The 23,323-nt window shown below is 39.8% G+C and overlaps 1 protein-coding gene across 1 annotated transcript; it reads left to right on the top strand.

The window, feature by feature from the left end:
• Positions 1–5,124: 5,124 nt before the first annotated feature.
• On the top strand, positions 5,125–18,959 carry rtn2b (reticulon 2b; the record flags this gene model as incomplete). Its single annotated transcript, XM_080749397.1, has 7 exons — positions 5,125–5,137; positions 8,420–8,633; positions 9,864–10,002; positions 17,809–17,878; positions 18,339–18,385; positions 18,479–18,537; positions 18,851–18,959. The coding sequence occupies 7 exons, from the start codon at positions 5,125–5,127 to the stop codon at positions 18,957–18,959; spliced, it is 651 nt and encodes a 216-aa protein (XP_080605523.1).
• Positions 18,960–23,323: the final 4,364 nt, after the last annotated feature.

Genomic DNA, 23,323 nt, shown 5'->3' with positions numbered 1-23,323 from the left:
GGAACAGTTTTATTGCAAGAAGTTGCATGGTGAATCATAAGTGTAAAATTCATTAAAACACAGGAAAATATATATGTTACAGTATGTTTGGGTAACTCAGGACGTTCATTGTAAGAGCGCTTGTTTTGTCGTTCACCACACACTAATCACCACCAGATGGCGACGACAGCCATTCACTAGTGCAGGCGCTGACGTCACTCGTTTGCGACTCTCTTTCTTTATTTACTAGCCTAGCTCGGCGGTGTTTAGCCATTAGCTTAGCCATTAGCTTAGCCATTAGCTTACTATGAGCGTTTATCGTGGGCTTGCCCAGGCCGATAAATATAACGATTGCATTCACCACGGCTTCGTAACTCGCGCGGCCGCTTCGCGGCCACTCGCGCCTGCGGCGCTCGGGGGCGAAGAGCAGGACCAAGGTCCGCTGGCCTTCGCGCCGCTTGCAATGTCGTGGACAATCGAGCGGCTCCGCCTGGAGGACGTTGTTGTGGCGACCGCTTGTTCCGCCCCGTGCCGCACCATGAGTGCTCCGTTTCTCGACCGTACTGTTTCTCTAACAAACCGTGACATATATATATGTTAAGATTAAGTTCTTGGGGGAGGACCCTCAGACCCCGTTTAGGGAATCTCCCCCCTACCCCCTTAAAAGAAAATAGAAATAGAAATCGTATCGGTTCTGACATTCCAACGTTGCTAACCCTGCATATGGTCTAGTGGACTGATGATTGGTCTCTCAGTTCAGAGCAGCCATGTTCAAATCCCAGTCCTCCCATAGGTCACTGCTCTTTTACTTGGACCTTTTCAGGGTTCAAATACAAAAGAATTACTCAAGAGCACTCAAAAGTTAGTGAGAGATGGAGTAGTGGTCTTAAGATCAGACTCTCATTGCTGATGTTCCATGTACAAATCTCAATCCTCCTACATTGCTGTTTTACTTTGACATTTTAATGTGTAAAGTACAAAATAATTACTCAAAAGCACCTGATATTTTTTGGTTGGAGATGGTGTAGTGGTCTAAATATCAGACTTCAGGTGCAGAGGTTCTGTGTTCAAATCCCAGTCACCCTACTAATTGCTGCTATATTACATGGATCTTGTCAATGTTAGACTTCAGGTGCAGAGGTTCTGTGTTCACATCCCAGTCACCCTACTAATTGCTGCTATATTACATGGATCTTTTCAATGTTAAAATACAACTTCATACTCAAAAGCACCAAAATGCATTTACAGTGAGAGATGGCCCAATGGTCTAAAGCTTAGACTCTCAGTCAAGAGGTTCCATGTTCAAATCCCACTCAACCTACAGTCCTGCTCTGGACTGCATTGACGTTTTTAAGGATAAAATTGTAATTTTTTCCTCAAATTCTTCCAGTGGTCAAAAAGCATGTAGGTAGGAATTTTTTCTGTAAAATTTTTGTTCGACAGAGTTCTTTCAGATATAACCCCCCACCTTTAGCTCTCAGGAAACAGGGGGAGGGACACCCCTCCACGATGGTCCTCCGTGTACCGTGGGCATGGGACTTGAACCTGTCTGAAACCTGCCTGAAGCAGGGACAACCGATCAAGCGACCATACCATTGAGCCACGGCACCTTTGGGCCCTCAACAGGTATCTCCTGGTGCTTTTGAGTTGTTCTCTTCTATTTTAGCCTTGAAAAGGTCAAAGCACTACAGGAATGGATTTGAACATGTGACCTCTGGATTTGAAGACAGATGTTTTAACCACTACACCATCTCCCACAGCAGACTTCACCTGGTGCTTTTGAATACTTCTTTTGTATTTTAACCTTGAAAAGTAACAACAATGATCTGTACGAGAACTCGGATTTGAAAATGAGACCTCAGCACTGAGAGGCTGATCTTTAGACTACTAGAGTAAACCATCTCTCATCAGAGGTATTAACTTTATTCCTAGTAGGAATCGGATTAGAACATGGATCCTCTGAACTGAGAGTCCAGCATGAGTTTTTTCTTTTCTCCGGGTGTTTCGCCTTGATGGGACTCAATTTTCTCCGGGTGTTTCGCCTTGATGGGACTCACTTTTCTCCGGGTGTTTCGTCTTGGTGGGACTCACTTTTTTCCAGGTGTTTCGCCTTGATGGGACTAACTTTTCTCTGGGTGTTTCGTCTTGATGGGACTCAACTTTTTCCAGGTGTTTCGCCTTGATTTTGGGACTCACTTTTTGCAGGAATTTGGGACTCACTTTTCTCCGGGTGTTTCGCCTGGATGGGACTCACTTTTTTCCAGGTGTTTCGCCTTGATTTTGGGACTCACTTTTTGGTGGATTTCTGGGGATTTTGGGACTCACTTTTCTCCCGGTGTTTCACCTTGATGGGACTCACTTTTTTCCATTTTTTTCGCCTTGATTTTGGGACATACATTTTTGGGTCGGTGGGGGTGCACGGAACTCCACAACGAGGGTCTGGGGTTCCCCCCAAAACTTCTTAACAGAAATATATTTCTCTGTGTTCTGTTACATTTTTTTTACATGTTTGATACTTTTATCAGGCTTGCTTTAGCGTGGGAACAATTTCAGCTTTAAAATGCCAAATGGACATCTTGACTTCTCATCTTTAAGTCATTACTTAAGTGAATATCTGTTTGATGTTGCATGCATTGCCCACACACCCAAGCAGACCCTGCCTCGACCATGGCCAGATTTGAACTCTGTATCATTAGCTCAGTATCCTAACTCATTAAGCTACTTGCTGCTTGAAACCTTATTGTCTTTTTTCTTATTAGACGAACAACAAACAAATTGTGGGAATTTCTCCTGGAGGTGTCAAACTCCCAAAATTCACTAGAACACTGGAAATTACATCTATGTTAATTTTTTTCTGGGGGAGGACCCCCAGACCCCCCTTAAAGGGTGGGGCCATTGCATGCCGTCATACACAGATATTCATTTAAGTCATGACTGCATTATTATTATAGATGGGTCTTACATTGCTTAAGTCATAAAAACAATTTCTGTGCGTCTACTTTTTGCAGTCATGACCCCCCCACCCTCCCCCAAGAAATCTCCTGTTTTCTGACGGGCTGAGGTTGGCAGGTATGGTCTCAGTCTCTCTTGACATGTATTTTTTTTTAACATTTACTTTTTTTTTCTCCAAGGCTAGTATATTAGAAATAGGAGAAAAAAACACTTCAAAACACTGAGAGAGCTGTGCCCTGAGTTCCTGACAGGTAGTAAAGTGGTCTCAGGCTGGATTAACCATTGGGCCGGTGGGGCCGTTGCCAGGGGCCCGTGGGGCAACTGGGCCGTGTGGTCGTTGACAATTTACTATTAATATACGTTAATTAAAAATCAAATATGTGGGCCCCTCCCCTGTTGTCTACAGGTTTTTTCTTGGCCCACAGATGATCATCATGGCTTAAAATCCGAGCTGGGTAGTGCGTGTTGGGAGGGAGGGAGGGAGTTATGTATTCAGATTCTCTACAATACACGGGTCAATTTTGAAGTTGATCGGTCAGGCGGTACTCACACACACACACACACACACACACACACACACACACACACACACACACACACACACACACACACACACACACACACACACACACACACACACACACACACACACACACACACACACAGGTGTACAAATGTACAACCACATACTGAACACGATATGCTGCACCATTGACCCCCACATGAGGGAGAAGGTGGTGACCCCAGATGGCAACTACGGGGGGTTTGACATCCTGGCATGGGTGATGCAAGGAGACACATTCGCAAGGGGACACATTTATTAGCCCTTTTCTCTTCAGTATAGTTCTGGAGTAAGCACTTCTAGGCAGGCCATCAATGGACAGGAGCAGGAACTCTGCCTCACTATTACCCCTAGGAGGTCTCCCCAGGACCCAAACTAGTGAAAAATTAAGATCTACAAGCTCCTAACACACCAAGAGCTTGGGGATTCTCGATCTTTGAACATCTTTTCTAATTTATGGAATTTCTTTCATCTTGATTTAAAACAAAAGTATGACATTTTGAAAAACAATGCATTTGTTTCCAATTCATGACAAAATGTCTTTATTATTATTACCCTTATTATTATTATTATTATTACCCTTATTATTTTAAATGTTTTTTTAAGATATGTTTTGGGGCTTTTATGCCTTTATTGATAGGACAGTAGACTGACAGGAAATGGGGAGAGAGAGCTGGGGAGCGACACACACCAAAGCCGTCCAGGATCGGGACTCAAACCAGCGACACGCTGCCAGGCTACACTGAGCACAACCGACACCCCTATTTTGTATGTTTTGATGTATAACAAAATGTATAGGAAAATAACAAAATAAAGGTATATTTATTCACTCGTGACCCATACAAATCTGGGAAACAGTGGTACCGGACCTGAACTATGCGGATGACATCTGCCTGCTGTCTGACCATGTGGAGCAGCCACAGGAGCTCTTAATCAGAGAGTGCACAGAGTGTGCCATGGTTGGAGATCTGAGTCTTAACCAGAGTGGACAGAGTGTGCCATGTTTGGTCTTGGGCTAAATGAAGAAAAAGGGGTTTATCACCTACAACATCCTCCCAGACCATCTCTAACGACAGGAGGATTCATATGTACCTGCAATCTTTGGGGTAACTTGTATACGCAAAATAATTTCCCCCCCCTGTTTTACATAACGTAAACTTGGTGGTGTGACAAATAGTTGGCACTCGGGATAAGAGTGTTCGTTAGATGCTTATATTGTAAATTTGCAATTAAATCCATCGGGACTGAATCCAGCTTGGCGAACAACAACAAGGTTGTGTGAGGACATTACAGTAAGTACACTTGGCCAGTACTGGCTAAGTAAACATACTGTAAGTCTCTCCGAACTAAGAGACTGTCTTCAGTTGAGCACATGCTGATGTCTCAAATTCCCCCCCGACGCCCCCACTCTCCCCTTCTCTCTCTGTCTCTCCCTCTCCCTCCCTGAGGGTGTGTATTTGCATGTGTGTGAATTCAAACAGGGGGTATCCAATACAGGATAAAATTAGGCCAGCCAGGCCATATATTGCTGACTGTGCACTGGTGGCTAAAAAAAAGCTTGGTGGGGCCTCCAGCAAAGCGGCACGACAAGGAACTAGAAGAGAAAGAAGAGTAGAAGGATCACTGCTGAAATGGCCATCAAAGGTAAGAGTATGGACCGTGACAGCTTTGGGTTAAATGGATCACAACAGACACTGACGTATGCCAGCTGTCTAGGAGTGGTGAAGAGTGGAAGATGAGCTGTTTATTTGATTTGATTATCTTTACTCATAGAGGCAGGTCTTTTCTGAATATTGACCATTCAAATGTAGAGCCTGGCTAATGTTGCATATGTGGTCTTTTGGTTAGTAAATAGAGGATTCGATTCGCTGAGTAACTGAGAACATGTGTTGCGGTACAGTATTGCAGAGAGTGCAGTACTGTACATATTACATAACCTTTCACTCTGTGTTTCAATTTGGCTGATGAGACTAATGTCTCTGTTTGATATTTGATCCAACTTGATCCTGTCACTGAGCATTGTGGGTTGGCTAAGCACTATTCAGGAACTATTCTAGATGAATGTTTAGGGTATGTGTTTATTTACATGTGTGTTTGGGTTAGGGTTTGTAATCTGTGCTTTAGCAGTCTTGTGAACTTAATATACCCCCACACGCTACACAATCGGACACCATAGATAAGGCTGTTTAAGGGCCACCTTCTCTAGACCCAATTAGGGAAAAGGGCATTAGGGTGAGAATTCGATTATGGTTTGGGTATAGGGTTAGGTCTGGAGATAAACTGGGCAAGATTTTGAGATGAGAGAAAATAAAAGTAGAAAACAAAACTCATGCAACCTCTTTGTAATGGTATGGACAGGGGTGTTTTGGTCGCTACATAACCACGGGACAACACAGCGTTCCCACAGTATTTTGCATAACAGGTTTACGGTTAGTGTCTACATACATGTGTGTAAATGTGACAGAATTCAAATAGCCTACCATTCCCCTGAAAATAATAATAATCACCATTACACCACTAAGGTATGGATACCATTTAGCTTCACAGTTGGTACACTATGGAAATGATCTACTGGTCAAATAATTCTTTGTACCAGAGGGCAACTGGGTTGAGGATATGGTATTACAGAGGAGAACAGGCCGAAGTTTGTGTGTGAAATAACACAAAATAAAAGGTGGTTTGAGTTTAACACCAGTCAATTCTCTATGGCAAAAACAACTCTAGGCTCTGTCTGCAAACTAAGGACTTAAGCCAATAAAACAATTAACTAGCAGACAGCCAAGTAGGCTAAACAAACAATGTAAGATATTTCCACCTATAAGTGAGTGTGTCAGTGTCACAGCTTGTGTGTACAGTGTACTCCTGCAGAGTTGGTCAAGCTGTGTGGAAGATCAACTCTGAGAGAGAACTCTGTGCCTGATGTCACCTTATTAACAGCTTATTATACCTGACAGGCTTCTAAACAGACAATCTATTCACATTAATGCCACTTCTATGCTAACACATCTGTATGAAAAGTAAGCCCATAGATTAATCTTAATCAATGTATTAATAGAGGGAAAAAAATATTAATCAAAGACCAGATGGGCTGGCCAATTACCCCCTGCCCCCCCTAACAATATTGTGTGTGTGTGTGTGTGTGTGTGTGTGTGTGTGTGTGTGTGTGTGTGTGTGTGTGTGTGTGTGTGTGTGTGTGTGTGCGTGCGTGCGTGCGTGCGTGCGTGCGTGCGTGCGTGCGTGCGTGCGTGCGTGCGTGCGTGCGTGCGTGCGTGTGTGTGCCTTGAAACCATGTTTTCTGTGTATATGTGGGACTATACCTTACAGCAGTGGTTCTCAAACTTGGGCTCGGTACCCCAAGTGGGGACCCCAAATTATTTTGTGGGGTACCCAGATGATTAGCTTAATGTAATTCTTTTCTCACTCAACGGTAAACAAACCAACACATAGTATACTGTAAGTGTATATAGGGTATCTGCACATTTACTGTATAAAGTGACAATTTTAATACCAAACTGGCCAAACTGTCAAATATTAATTAAGCAAGAGGCAAACATTGCGAAAATAGCCGATCTACATAATCACAACTTGAGCATGTAGATCGGCTATTTTCACAATATTTATCTGTGGAACCGAGTCACATTAAATGTTATACCTACAATTCCAAATGCTTGTCAGGGTGGGGGTCCCCAGTTCAAATATGTTTATTTTGGGGGTCACAGCCTAAAAAGGTTTGAGAACCCCTTGGCTTACAGTATACGTTTCTAATATGTTGCAGCCAGGGTACTCATTTGAAACTTTAAATGTAAATCTGAAGGGGCGCAGAAGGTGTGAGTGTGTGTGAGTTACCTTACGCATGACACTGGTCTTATTCAAGAGACTGCTGGAACACCTTTCTTGAAAATAAATAAATAATACAATGCACACAGTTGCAAAATGGAAAACTTCTGAGTAAAGTGTAATTGAGTAGTTGTGGTGTAGGGCATGTTAAGTTGTGATATAAACTGGCATATCTGTGGACATGCATCTCTGGGAATCTCCACGTACCTGCAGTTTTCCCATTGTAGTTAGTGTGGTTGGCTGCTATAGGCAACACACTATTGTTCTCTGTCCGAGAATCTTTTGCCAGCAATGTGAACCTGCTTTTTGTTAACCTTTTGACTGATGTTATCCTGGTTGTAAGATATCTTGGACAATATACTGTCCAATCAGACAGGATTGGTCATGCTTCACTTGACATCACAATATATAATATAAATAAATAGCAAGACGGAATTCATATCCCAGTGGATTCCCCGCGACTCGCGTCAGTGCAACCACACTTTCAATTTCCCACAATTGCACCTTTCTAGTTTATTCTCCCGAAAAACTAATGTAATTGTAAAAGGGCAAAAGCTTGTCTCTGGGTCTCACATTCCTTTCTCAGTCTATACCAGGGTTCCCCAATTAGTTTTCCCCAAGGGCCGAATTATGTCTAGGGTACCAAGCCGAGGGCCACAACATTGCAGGGGGCGACGGTGGCGTTCTCGCTACTACAGCGACAGTTTTCGTCGTTGTCGGGTGAAAATCTTGTATGTCCAAAACATACAACATTGAATTTATCATTTTAAAAATGATTTAAACTAGTGAAAACAGCCGATCTACAAGCACACAAGACAACGCCTCGCACCGCTGTTTTCACTACTTTTGTGCGACGGCCTTGTATGATTTGCGAAAGAACGTACAAATTTGGAGATACGAGATTTCCACCCGACAACGACAATATACTAGTGTTGTTGCTGCTCTTATACCACCATTATTACTGAGGTTGGTGTGGGCCAGACAGTACGGCCCGCGGGCCGCCTATTGGGGAACCCTGGTCTATACAGACAACCAACCAAGAGACCACATTGTTTCTAACACATCAATTTCTCACTCTGTCCTTCTTAGCTCTTGTGGATCTAATTTACTGGCGGAATGTCAGGAAGACTGGAGTGCTGTTCACGGGCCTGGTGGTGGGCCTGGCCTGCCTGTTCCAGATCAGCGCTGTCGCTGTGGTCTCTTACCTCTGCCTGGGCATCATTTGTATAACCGTCCAACTTCGCCTCTACTATAAACTCCTGGAGCTGCTGCACTGGAACCCTGACTGCGTGCATCCCTTCCAGTGAGTACACTGCAGTGCAGTGCAGAGCACAAACTGCCTCCACTATAAAATAGCCATACTGTATGTAGGGCTGTCACAATTATTACATAATTGTCTAATCGTAAATTATTTGACATAATCGCAAATATTTTGTCATAATCGTCATAATCGTGAATGTTGAAAAATGTTCATATATTGACAAACATTTTCAGAAATAGTTGAAATAGCAGATCTTCAAGCTCACAACGCGTCGCACCGCGACGCGTTGTGAGCTTGTAGATCGGCTATTTCCACTATCAATGTTATTTTTTAAGTATAAAGTTGCCATGTGCAACTTCAAAGCCTAAAAGCCGAACAGAAATGTAATTGTTAACGACAAAAACACAATTAAATCGTTAATCGCAATTATTTGAGTGACAATTAGTCGTCATGTAAAATGTCATAATCGCGACAGCCCTAACTGTATGGCAGTGGTTTTCAACCAGTCCGGTCCCAATACATGATGGAGTGTTGGTAACCAAATGGATCCTTATAGATCTTGAGAGTGTAAAATGAAACCAGATGGACGCTTACGGGTCCATTTGTTTTCATGTCACACTCTAAGAGTTAAATTATTATTAAACATCTGTATTACTTAATTTACGAGAAGTCTACACAATTAGAGAATGTAGAAGAATTTGTATTTTGAACAATGTTTGCCTGTTATCACAACTATGGTACAAACATCAATACAGCAAGGAATTGTCTTATCCAACGATAACAAAATATTCTAGGTTTTAAGTCTGAGCGGCTAAATCTCATCAAATGGTGGTCCGTGGCTCAAAATAATGCTAAATAACTAGTGGGCCTTGATATGAAAAAGGTTGAAAACCACTGCTTTATGTAATGGTCTGCATTTCTATAGTGCATTTTATTCTAAAGCACTTTATGTGTGTTAAATTCACCCATTCACGCACGCACGCACGCACGCACGCACGCACGCACGCACACACCGATGGCAACCAAGCAAGGCATCAACCTGTTCACCAGGAGCAGGCAGGGTTCGAAGACAGGAGGGGCCAGGGATTGCCTAATGTTAACCAAACTGCCAATCTACCTGCTGAGCCAATGCTGCCCCATCACTAGAATTTCAGTGTATTTGTGTAAATTAACCTCTTAAAATAAGTACGCATTTAGCCTAAAAATATAAGTGTGTGTGTGTGTGTGTGTGTGTGTGTGTGTGTGTGTGTGTGTGTGTGTGTGTGTGCTCAGATCCTACCTGGATGAAGACAAAACTCTGACAGACGGACAGACGGTGAAGATGGTGGAGGAGATTGTGCTTCTGATTGCCTTCGCGTACACCGAGCTCAAACACCTGCTCTTCATCAGCAGCATGGTGGAGTCTTTCAAGGTCTGTTGAGTTGTCTGTCTGGAGAGACGCTTGGCTCACACGATGTTCAAATGTTCCCGCCGAACACCTTTGCTGCTTTCAGTAGGCGTAGCATTAATCGAAGATAGTGGAAGAGTTGTGTTTAAAGGGGAAGTTCATTCAAAATACAAAAACATAATAGTATTTTCCTCTTACCTATGGGATTAGATTCATGCCAATAGTCCAAACCTTGAAAGTAGTATTTCAAGACTGTAAAATGTTTTTGAATCTCTGAAAAAAAAAAATTAATCTCTGAAAAATATTTTTGAGTCTCTGAAAAATGATTTCGAAACTCTGTACAATGTCTTGGCAGAATTTCTTCAGAGATACAACACATTTCTTCAGAGATTCAAATCACTTTTCAGAGTTTCGCCAACACATTTTCAGAGTGTCAACTTCATCAGAAACACAGTTTCAGAATATGCATTTTGGCACTTTTCTCCCTCTGTGTTTCATGTTTGAAACCTTGTAAACTCCTAAGGTTTCAAAACCTTGAGAGTTATTTTCAATCTCTGAAAATATTTTTTGCAAGACTGAAAAATGATTTTGAAACTGAAAAAATGTGTTGTATCTCTGAAGAAATTCTTCCAAGACATTGTGCAGTGTTTCGCCAACATATTTTCAGAGTTTCACTTTTTTTTTTTCAGGTATTATTTTCTCAGATCTTATTTTTACAGATTCAAATAATTTTTTTTCGGTTTCAGATTATTATTATTTTGTTGCGCTTCTTACTTTTTCAGTTTCAACATGAAAAGTTTCAAGTCTCAAGTTTCAAGGTGCAGTTCTGGCAGTGTTTATGGCAACCATGCAGGGTTGCCATGTTTGCTCTTACTTTTTCAGTTTCAACTTGAAAAGTTTCAGAGTCTCAAATCTCAAAGTGCACTTCTGGCAGTGTTGGCATGGCAACCAGCTAGGGTTGCCATGTTTGCTAGAAGTGAGTTCTCTGGGCTTTCCTATCCATAAGTTTAGCTAAATCCATCACCAGTCCCTGTCCCTATGGAAGAGATATACATGTTCTATAGCAGGTGTCTTCAACAGGGGGTCCGCGACCCCTAGGGGGTCCGCGGAGGTACTGCAGGGGGTCCGCGAAATTATTGCTTAAAAAAAAAAAAGATTTCAAAAAATGTTTTTTTTTCTTCTTTTTTTTTTTATAAATCATGATTCTATCCATTTTGAATAGCTTGAATACATGATTACTATGCAATTGACAGATTGTTGATATTATTGACATTGGTTCTCAGTTAATAAGTAGTATGTTTAGAAATGGTAGTGGTACGGCCCACCCTGCTCGCTGTAACTTGTACATGTTTAAAATAAAAAAATATGTCGTAGCCCCGACCCCCCCACCCTACGAGGTGGTAGGGGGTCCCTGCTCCATCTCCCCATCAGTTTGGGGGTCCCCGGCCTGAAAACGTTGAAGACCCCTGTTCTATAGATCTATGGAGTCATCATATGTTTTACAGATCTACAGGCATTAAGTGTAATAGTGTAATAGTGTAATAGGTGACAAATGTAATAGTGTAATAAGTGTAATAGCGTAATAGTGTAATTGCGACCGTCAGGTCGCATTTACTATCAAAACCTCCACCGCCTGTCTGTCCGTCAGTGTGTCTGTCACGTCACGTCACACTTTTGCCCTGCTCATATCTCCGCAACCGTTGCCCCCGATCCAAATTTTGCACACACACTCCTTGCCTGCCAAACCACAACCTCCACCAATTCTCACATGGCCCTCTTCTAGCGCCACCATGAGGCCGATTCTTGCAAAACACATTTTTGGACACTGCTCCTACAATTTTTGCCCTAAAATCACGCAAATCGGTACACAGTAAGTCTACACTCATCTCATCAACATGGATCTGTCCCATTTAGCGCCACCTTCAGGCCATTTTTTAAAACACATTTTCGGACATTACTCCTACAGATTTTGACCTAAAATCACGCAAATCGCTACACAGTATGTTTACACTCATGTCATCAACATGGATCTGTCCCATTTAGCGCCACCTTCAGGCCGATTTTTTAAAACACATTTATGGACACTACTCCTACAGATTTTGCCCTAAAATCACGCAAATCGCTACACAGTATGTCTATACTCACACCCAAAAAACTGATTCAACCCCCCTATAAATGTGACACATATAAATTATGTTTGCTTTATTTAATTACTTCACTTCAAGGCATAAGCATATACATTTAATTGATATAACTCAAATATTATTAATAGTGCCAGATGTGATACATTTACATTATGTTGGCTTTATTTAAATGTATTTAATTATAATATATGCAAATGTATTGAATTGATGTAACTGAACAAATATTAATCGTGCTTACCTTAAATATATACATTTACAATATATGCATTTTTATTAAATTGTTCCAACTCAAATGTAATTAATAGTGCTTATACAAAATCTATTCATTTAACATTATGCATTTATATTACATTCATGTAACTCAAATCTTAGTAATGGAATTTAAAAACACATTGAAAATGAGTTCCAATGAAAACTCCCAGAGTCCCATAAACCACGCCTCTCACCAATTTTATTGAGTAGTTTTTAAGGCTGAAATCATTCTGAGAATATTGTTTGAATCCAACTCAATTTTATTAAGTACATTTTACAGATCTGAGAAGTGACTCCAGCCCTTTCCCTTGATTGGTCAAATAAGTTGGTCACATGTTATGCAAAGCATGCTGGGAACAGCATTTTTCTAGGTTTTCAGGGAAATGTTTAAGCTTTCGGGAGCTAAAAATGCTAAATGTATCATATCAATGTGTCTGCCTTGGCAAGATGACTGTCATATGTCAGAATTTGATTTGTCAGTATTTGAGCCTAAACCCTAACCCTAACTGCTAGGCTGCTAGTTTAAGCTTGAGCTCCCTCCCCATGCTAGGCTAAAAGAGAAGAACTCATGGTAACTTTGAGGTTATTGCGTTGGTTTTCTCTTAAATGTTCTGATTATTCAATAATCACTGCTATTGCATATATCCATTATGCATCTGTATGTTGATATTGTAAAACTTGAAACAAATCATCCAGAAGAAAACCTGAAACCGAACTCTTCTTATGTAAATGTAAAAGTATTTTATTTATCTTAGCTTAATTCCATAAAAATGAGTTGAACCAACACATTTACGTTAACATTTGTTTGAGTTGGACAAACGTAAATTAATTAAGTTCATATAATTAACTTGGCTTAAGTTAATGAAAATGAGTTGGACTAATTGAACAACATGCATTGCATTGAATGTAGATTTGACTTGGGACTACATATATCCCATATATAAATTTACTCATATAAAATGGGTGGAAAAGTTTCACACATTTAAAATGTGTTCAACTGAGAGATTATTTTTTTGGGTGCATGTCATCAACATGGATCTGTCCCATATAGCGCCACCATCAGGCAGATTTTTTCAAACACATTTTTGGACACTGCTCCTACACATTTTGGCCTAAAATCACGCTGCGACCTGACGGTCGCTTATCTCCCGATTAGGGAGTCTTACTGGTAGGTGTAAAAGTGTAATAGTGTAATAGGGCAATAAGTGTAATAGTGTAATAAGTGTAATAGTGTAATAGCGCAATAAGTGTAACAATGTAATAATGTAATAAGTGTAATAGTGTAATAAGTGTAATAGTGTAACAAATGTAAAAGTGTAATAAGTGTAATAGTGTAATAAGTGTAATAGTGTAATAAGTGTAATAGTGTAATATGTGTAACAAATGTAATTGTGTAATAAGTGTAATAGTGTAATAGTGTAATAAGTGTAATAGTGTAATAGGGCAATACGTGTAATAGTGGAATACGTGTAATAATGTAATAGTGTCATAAGTGTAATAGTGTAATAGTGTAATAGTGTAATAAGTGTAATAGTGTAATAGGGCAATAAGTGTAATAGTGTAATAAGTGTAATAGTGTAATAAGTGTAATAGTGTAATTGTATAAAAGTTTAATAGTGTAATAAGCGTAATAGTGTAATAAGCGTAATAGTGTAATAAGTGTAATAGCAGCTTTAATAATTACACTATTACACTTATTACACTATTACACTTATTGCCCTATTACACTATTACACTTTTACACCTACCAGTAAGACTCCCTAATCGGGAGATAAGCGACCGTCAGGTCGCAGCGTGATTTTAGGCCAAAATGTGTAGGAGCAGTGTCCAAAAATGTGTTTGAAAAAATCTGCCTGATGGTGGCGCTATATGGGACAGATCCATGTTGATGACATGAGTATAGACATACTGTGTAGCGATTTGCGTGATTTTAGGGCAAAATTTGTAGGAGCAGTGTCCAAAAATGTGTTTGAATAAATCGGCCTGATGGTGGCGCTATATGGGACAGATCCATGTTGATGACATGAGTGTAAACATACTGTGTAGCGATTTGCGTGATTTTAGGTCAAAATCTGTAGGAGTAATGTCCAAAAATGTGTTTTAAAAAATGGCCTGAAGGTGGCGCTAAATGGGACAGATCCATGTTGATGAGATGAGTGTAGACTTACTGTGTACCGATTTGTGTGATTTTAGGGCAAAAATTGTAGGAGCAGTGTCCAAAAATGTGTTTTGCAAGAATCGACCTCATGGTGGCGCTAGAAGAGGGCCATGTGAGAATTGGTGGAGGTTGTGGTTTGGCAGGCAAGGAGTGTGTGTGCAAAATTTGGCATGGATCGGGGCAACGGTTGCGGAGATATGAGCAGGGCAAAAGTGTGACGTGACGTGACAGACACACTGACGGATAGACAGGCGGTGGAGGTTTTGATAGTAAATGCGACCTGACGGTCGCAATTACACTATTACGCTATTACACTTATTACACTATTACATTTGTCACCTATTACACTTATTACACTATTACACTTAATGCACTATTACACTTATTGCCCTATTACACTATTACACTTTTACACCTATTACACTATTACACTTATTACACTATTGCACTTATTACACTCCATAGATCTATAGAACATGGGGATGGGCCTTTAGATCTGAAAACATATGGATGACTCCATAGATCTAAAGAATGTATGGGTACATTTGTAGATCTGTAGCATATAGGGATGGGCCTTGGAATGAGCTCATAGATCTAAAAAACATATGGATGGGACCTTAGAAACATGGATTGGCCCTATAGAACATGGGGATGGATCTGTAGATCTGAAAACATATGGATGACTCCATATATCTATAGAACATGGGGATGGGCATGTAGATCTGAAAACAAAAAGATGACTCCATAGATCTATAGAACATGGGGATGGCCCTGTAGATCTGAAAACATGGATGACTCAATATATCTATAGAACATAAGGATGGGCCTGTATCTGTAAAACATATGATGACTCCATAGATCTATAGAACATGGTGTTGGGCCTGTAGATCTGTAAAACATATGTAAAACATAGGGAAGACTCTATAGAATGTATTAGTAAATCTGTAGATCTGTAGGATATAGGGATGGGCCTAGGAATGAGCCCATAGATCTGTGAAACATATGGATGGGACCTTAGAAACATGGATCTATAGAACATGGGGATGGGCCTGTAGATCTGTAAAACATATGATGACTCCATAGATCTATAGAACATGTATATCTCTTCCATAGGGACAGGGACTGGTGATGGATTTAGCTAAACTTATGGATAGGAAAGCCCAGAGAACTCACTTCTAGCAAACATGGCAACCCTAGCTGGTTGCCATGCCAACACTGCCAGAAGTGCACTTTGAGATTTGAGACTCTGAAACTTTTCAAGTTGAAACTGAAAAAGTAAGAGCAAACATGGCAACCCTGCATGGTTGCCATAAACACTGCCAGAACTGGACCTTGAAACTTGAGACTTGAAACTTTTCATGTTGAAACTGAAAAAGTAAGAAGCACAAAAAAATAATAATAATCTGAAACCGAAAAAAAATTATTTGAATCTGTAAAAATAAGATCTCAGAAAATAATACCTGAAAAAAAAAAAAAGTGAAACACTGCACAATGTCTTGGAAGAATTTCTTCAGAGATACAACACATTTTTTCAGTTTCTAAATCATTTTTCAGTCTTGCAAAAAATATTTTCAGAGATTGAAAATAACTCTCAAGGTTTTGAAACCTTAGGAGTTTACAAGGTTTCAAACATGAAACACAGAGGGAGAAAAGTGCCAAAATGCATATTCTGAAACTGTGTTTCTGATGAAGTTGACACTCTGAAAATGTGTTGGCGAAACTCTGAAAACCGATTTGAATCTCTGAAAAAATGTGTTGTATCTCTGAAGAAATTCTGCCAAGACATTGTACAGAGTTTCAAAATCATTTTTCAGAGACTCAAAAATATTTTTCAGAGATTCAATCTTTTTTTTCAGAGATTCAAAAACATTTTACAGTCTTGAAATACTACTTTCAAGGTTTGGACTATTGGCATGAATCTAATCCCATACTTACCCACAGTGCTGTCCATCCAGATTTCAGTGTGATTTGCTAAGATCTGCGGATTTCTGCCATCACCTAAATAAAAAGGAGCTTAACTCATTGACTGCCAAGGCACAAGTTTCACGAGTTATTACAGTACTCCCAGGCTGCCACAGCCCGAGTTTCCCGAGTTGGAAGCCATTTTGAAAAAAAAAAAAATTCAAAAACTTTTTTTATAAAAAAATTTCTAAAAATGCCTCAAATGTATTAGGCATGATCGCAATTGCGAAATTGCATGTTTAGCCCCATAACAAACACATCTTTCAAAATGTCAAAAATGGCTGTTTTGTCTGACTTTGAAGGCTTGTATCTCATGAATGCCTGAACGGATTTCCAAGCGGATTTTTTTGTTTGAAAGCTGTTAAAAAGTACTACACATATGGTGCATGATCTAGGCATGGGCGTGCACGATCCGTGCACTAAAAATTGATCCGTGCACTAGATATTTAGGAAGGTGGCAGTGTTTGTTTTGTCTGACTTTGAAGGCTTCTATCTCAAGAATGCCTGAACGGATTTCCAAGCGGATTTTTTTGTTTGAAAGCTGTTAAAAAGTACTACACATATGGTGCATATATGGTGCATGGGCGTGCACGATCCGTGCACTAAAAATTGATCCGTGCACTAGAAATTTAGGAACGTGGCATCCTGGTACTTGGCGGCCATCTTGAAAAGGGCATTCAATGAGTTAACAGCATTTTGTTTGTGCAGCTCAAAGCGCCAAAATGTACTTTTGAAAAGAAATCATGACTTGGCTAGGCTATAGCCTACTAAAAATAATCCACAGACCTCGTTTGTCTGAGTTTATTTTTAATTTAAGTACTCGTGCCAACTCTATCTCCAAACCTCTGCAAATAACACCAAAATGATGTAGATGGATAGCTAGCACTCTGAGTATTGGGGTATTTTAGGTGATCTATACTTCTCACTGATGTGTCAACAGCTTTAGGAGAAGATATCTGTAATTTACCTGTATAGCCTAGAATAGGGTTGTACTTGTGGACCATTTTGGGTCGCAAAATGGGGTAACTTTTTTTTTTAGAAGTAAGAATTTCAAAAATCTTTCAAAAGATTTATAACAAAAACATTTTCTTCAGAAATTAAAGTTTCATAAAAAAAAGCTGATATACAAGATACAAGTTCACAACAAGTGGCATTGTAATTTGTTGTGAGCTTAAAGATCGTCTATTTTCAAATAGGCCTACTTGAAATAGGATTCAAGCAGAACTAAGTTGGAAGCCTCCATACATTATAGTTATATAGCCACTGTATGTTACAGGAGAAGTTGAGTGAAGGTTTTTCTGCTCTGCTTGTCAGTTTGCTGTGCTCCTGTATTTGCTGACCTATGTGGGGGTTCAAACCAACGGACTGACACTGGTGATTATGGGTGAGCTGTTGACAACCAATCCAATACACAGTAACACCTCAGAGCATACTCTGTTTCTTTTTCATCTCCTTATATTAATTGGCTTAGGGGAGGACCGGCGGACTACGTCGCCACGCATGTCTCTATGACTCAGTCATAACCGTATAAGTTCCCAACGCCCAATTATGGAGTGTGTTGTCTAACCTCGGTGCATCAGGCCAAACAAATCAGTGAGCTCCATATATGGGTACAAAAGGGGCCATGGCCATATATGGGCATATACTGATGACATCAGTAATCTCCATATACAGGCATAAAAGGGACTGACAGATACAGATATCTTCATATATGGGCATATTGGGTGGATGGTGGTGCAGCATAGGTGTGACCTCTAATTCCCCCAGAGTTCTTTATATTTAAGATGTGTGGTTTATACCAATGTGGTTGCAATGGTTATTTTACCTTTATCTTGGTTTTGCAGGTGTGATTTCTGCTTTCTCCTTGCCTATACTGTACAAAAAGCAGCAGGTGAGAAATGTTGATTTGAGTAGTTGTTATTCAAACATATTGTCTTATATTATTTTATGTTTAACAATGTATTTAACACTGTTTTGGTCACAGGTACGGATAAGAAAGATGGTCCGAGCGGGAAAGGCCTTCGTAAAGAAAATCACAAATATGTAAGTTACAGCTCAGATCTGGTGAAAGAATTCAGTTTGACCTTGTGTGAATATTTTTAGCACTAGCATCTGTAGGGACAATAAGTAAGCTGCACTTGAAAATTCAGGTCAGAATAATCACAGTAAGTAGCTACACAGTAAAACGTGCTAATTTAAGTCTGTGGCAAAATGGACTCAAATGTAAGAGTCCATTTTATAGTGTAATTAACACGGACAGACTTTTATACAGTATGTGAGCCCCACAATATTTTCTTACGCATGCATGTGCAGTATGTAAGGTTTGATGTAATGTGTTGTCACTTTTTTGTTGCAGGTTTGATGGTTTGTTAAGTAAGTTCAAACGATCATCTGCCACTGACGATGAACCAGCAAGTGTACCAGCGATTGCAGCTGCCCCTAAACTGAAAGCAAAGTCAAAGTAATAGGAGTGGTGCGTACTGTACAGTACAGTATAGGTGAAGGAGCACCCACTCGTACATAAAAGGCCCACTGGAACAGGATCGGGAAAAGCTTGAGACAAAGGTTCACTAGGGCTGCTGGAGGCAAAGCAAGATGTGATTAATCTTATAGATCTTAGACTGTTTCTCAGACAGTTTGTCTACTTTATATGTTACGATTCCCTCATATAAACACACTAACAGACAGACAGACAGACAGACAGACAGACAGACAGACAGACAGACAGACAGACAGACAGACAGAAAAAAGACAATACAGCATATTCATCAATACTACACAGTGATCTGGTTTCTGAAATGGTGGCCGGAGACCTCAATACTGATCAATGGACCTGCATCAAGTACAGCTATTGCTCAGACCAGTAACATGGCCTTAAAGACCATAGAACAGCATCATAATTGCATCAACTGCATTTTGATATGCAAAGCACATGGACTGCAGGGATGGATTAAGGTGGTGGAGGTTGAACCAGAAGTGTCTTATCTAATTCCATCATTTATCAAAGTTTCACTATATATATTTTAGCTAATGACGATCGATATTAATCTTAACATGGCTTTCGGTTCTTCAGTTAACTAAAACCTTTCTTTTTATTAGGCTACCTAATGCTCCTTGTCTTAATGTTGATCACTTTGGTTTGTTGCTCAAATTAAGTTGTTTCTTATTTTTTAACCAGGTGTTATGTCAAATGTCACATTAGCGTCACATGTCAGATTTATGTACACTGTGACAAAATATTAATTAAACCCTGGCGATGGGGCTAACAAATTAGTCTTTCTGAAGATCTGGTTGCAAACTATGCCAACATGCCACATATATACGTGTTGTAATACACTCTCTGACAGATGCCATTTCAGGTGTCAGCTGATTGACTGTGTGTGTGTTACATAAAAATACAGTATCATTTATTTTGTTCAAAAGTTCTCTGGAAGGGAATAATGGTGCATCAAATAACTATATCCACGTGTAAATTCATGTGAGCTCGTGACTTGTTACATTTAAATTGTTAAATGTAATCATTTACATTTTTCTGTTATGTTGTCACTTTTAACTTTGTTTAGTATTTTTCTAGTTATTTATTAACCTGTTAATTAATTTTATTTTATGTATACTTTTCTGCTCCCCAAATAAATATTATAAAGATCTCAGCAAGACTTCTCTCTTGACTCCTGGTGATTCCAAATTGTTTATTAAAGCTAAATCAAAGGCACCTGAAAATACAGTGCCTCTGGTTGAATGTATTCTGTACACTACATACACATACAGTGCATGCTTACATACAGGTGAACTGCAATTAACATCCTGTGGTAGCCTCATATTAAAATGCTCTGCAGGCCCAGATGACCTCGGGGGGGAAACGTGTTTCAATAGAAACTGTGACTAAAGTGATATCTGCATGTCCATCTATCTATGGGAGAGACACATTCATTCGATGATCATGACCGCAATGCTTGTGCATTTATGGAAAATCAGAAGAGCAACTCTTCTCTCCAAAGGTGACTGAGAATGTCAATTCGAATCGGGATGTTAGGTTACAATGCAGAAACCCCTCATCAAAGATGAAAGCACATTGGAGAGTAGTGCAGAAAATCTGATGTGGAAGAAAGTGACATGTTCAGAATCAGATAAGTCATATTGTTCTCAAGCAGGCAAAGAGAACGGTACAGGCCTAAATACTTGATTGATCCCTACCTGTCTGCTGGCTCTGTGCTTTTCTCTTCGCAGATGAGTAAGGCTGGCTACGCGAGGCTAGGCTCTGTGAGACCTGAGGGCTGAGGGGGGAATTTTCTTTGGATGGTTGGGTCCTTCCAAATCTGGCTAGCCATCGTCAAAGAACAGTTCCTTTTCCTTTGACGATGGCGTAGCATCTTCTTTCATGTATCTTCGTCCTTAATGATTGGTTGGAGAAATTTTATTTCACAAGATTTCTTGTTACTTATGCATCAGAGAGTCTGATCTTAAGAGATTAGGGTCCTTCTGATGCCTGTTTGGGTTGCATTAGACTTGTATGAACACTAGGTGGAGCCCTTGGAAAGTGACAAAGCTCACCAACGCTGAAAGACCCAGGAGGGAAAAAGCAGTGAATCTTCAAGGATGCTTGCTTATAGTTAGATCTAAATACACATTTTCCTGGAAATTGGGTTGCCTGCCCAGTTGTCAGTTTTGATTCATCAATACATTTTGGTAGTTTTTGCATTCTGAAGATGAAAATTACATTTGTTTTTGCTTTTGAAAACAGCGAATCATTGCTTGGAACATTTATAGGTGAACAGAGCATGTCAGACATGTCTGATTAATGGTAGAATGTTTTTATCAACTGACACAAAAAGTACAAGAAGGCCTCCTGTCTTATTGATGAAGGCTTCCGTGCCTATAAGCACACTGAGATTGCTCTTGAAGGGGTCTGTTTGTTCTAGCTTCTGAACATCATCAGTTGAGCTACCACTTGATTTTACAGAGAAGTTGAGAGGTGTGATTTGGTTTTTCGTCCCTATTTTGAGAATTTAAGTCTTACATTAGCTTAGCCTAGCATTACTACTGTATTATTTCACTGTTTCAGAATGAACCAATAAGTAATTTTGTAATGCATTACATAAAACAACATTAGCATTACCACACAATGTAACATCTTGAAATTGTCTATGACTGTGAATTTGTTGGTAGGGCCTCCTGATCCTTTTAATGTACATGTAGATCCAGAAGTAAGGCTTTCTTCTTTTTGCTCATTATGTCTGTGATGAATAATACAATATAAAACCCATCTGCTTAGTGCTTTGTTATCTTAATAGTCAAGTTTAAAGCAATGTACTGGAGATATTGTTGGTTTATTGAAAGGTAGAAGAAAAAAGTACATTTCAATGTAGCTTAAAACAATCAACAATGTTTTCACACAGTGAGCTTAAGTTTCTCTATATACAGTAAGGCTACAACATAACAAAGCTACAGTATCATAAAGGCTAGTGCAAATTTTGGCAACAATATGCATGACAGACTGACAGAACAATGTTAGTTAATGAATCAAACAAGAAAACGATGGAGAAATGAAAGCAACAGATATCTACATAGAACTTCACCAACATATCAATATGGCACTTGAAATGAGCTGGCGAATCTCTCCATATGTTCACAGTAAATGCCAGACAATATATTAAAAAAAAGTATGATAAAACTAGAAATGTGCACTAAGAAGAGCTCAAATCTCTGCCAGGAGGCATGGCCTACTAGTCCAGGTGATATGTGAAAATATAACTGAAGTTTGGTACATGTGTACAGTTTGGAGCCCTGAACATTTTCAGAAATACAGCCATTGTATTAACATCTTGTCGCGGCCATTTTACTTCCCGCCATAACTTAATGATTTTGTATCATATCTCCTGAACCAAACATGATAACACAGAATAGGTGATGTCTACCCTATGTTTTGATGGTCAATGATTACAATAATACCAGTAAGACGCCTAAGGGCGAAAAGTGACCTCGCCCTAAAGGCTACAAAAAGAATGTTGTTTCATACAACTGTACATTATGCAAGTACAGTAACGGCAGGGGAAGCAGCTAAGAACATAGACAAAAATCTGAGTTATCCGTGTGCAAAAGTTGGAGTCTGTAGAACCAACCGTGTACTGTGAGACCCCAGACATGCTTACTCGGTTACTCGTTATGTGAGTCCTATGACGTCTGAAATCATACATACAATTCATTTTATGCCCATATATGGAGATGTGTCCGTGCGTGTCAGTATCTATCTCTTATTCTCCTTTTATGGGCATATTGTTTGTATCGGCAGTTCTACTGAAAAATGTTTTTGTACAACTGTACATCAGGGATCTCCATATATGGGCATACAAGGGACAAGGATGGAATAGATATCCAGGGTTTGAACTTTGATGAGGTGATGTCACAACAGTGTGATGTCACAATGTCAACGAACAAAGTGACATTGACTTTGAGACTCTGGACAAGATGTGCCGGTTTTCATAGTTGTCGCAACAATATAGCCTATACATGCTGGACAACTTTTCTGCCATAATCTACTACATCTGGCATGCTGTGTGCCACTGTGCGTAGTACGTAATTGCCTCAGTTATTAAACTGTATTCTTTTTAATTGATGCAAAGCTAAAATATAATGATTCAGATCATAGTTTGAAAATCCTATATGGCAGTTCAGTTGCGGCTGTCACAGCCTGTCAAATTCGAGGTGTACAATGTTCTTATTTTTCCCTGTGTTGCGTGTATAGCAATCAAGGCAGTTTGCACCTTCGTAACGCACTTGGCTGTCGACAGGCTTCACCTTTTGAGGGGGAAAAAATACCTTCCCCCTCACA

The sequence above is a fragment of the Nannobrachium achirus genome (assembly GCF_963921795.1).
Source record: "Nannobrachium achirus genome assembly, chromosome: 19".
Lineage (NCBI taxonomy): Eukaryota > Metazoa > Chordata > Actinopteri > Myctophiformes > Myctophidae > Nannobrachium > Nannobrachium achirus.
Note: the sequence above shows the minus strand (reverse complement) of the source record. Positions and strands in the feature narration are given on the sequence as shown.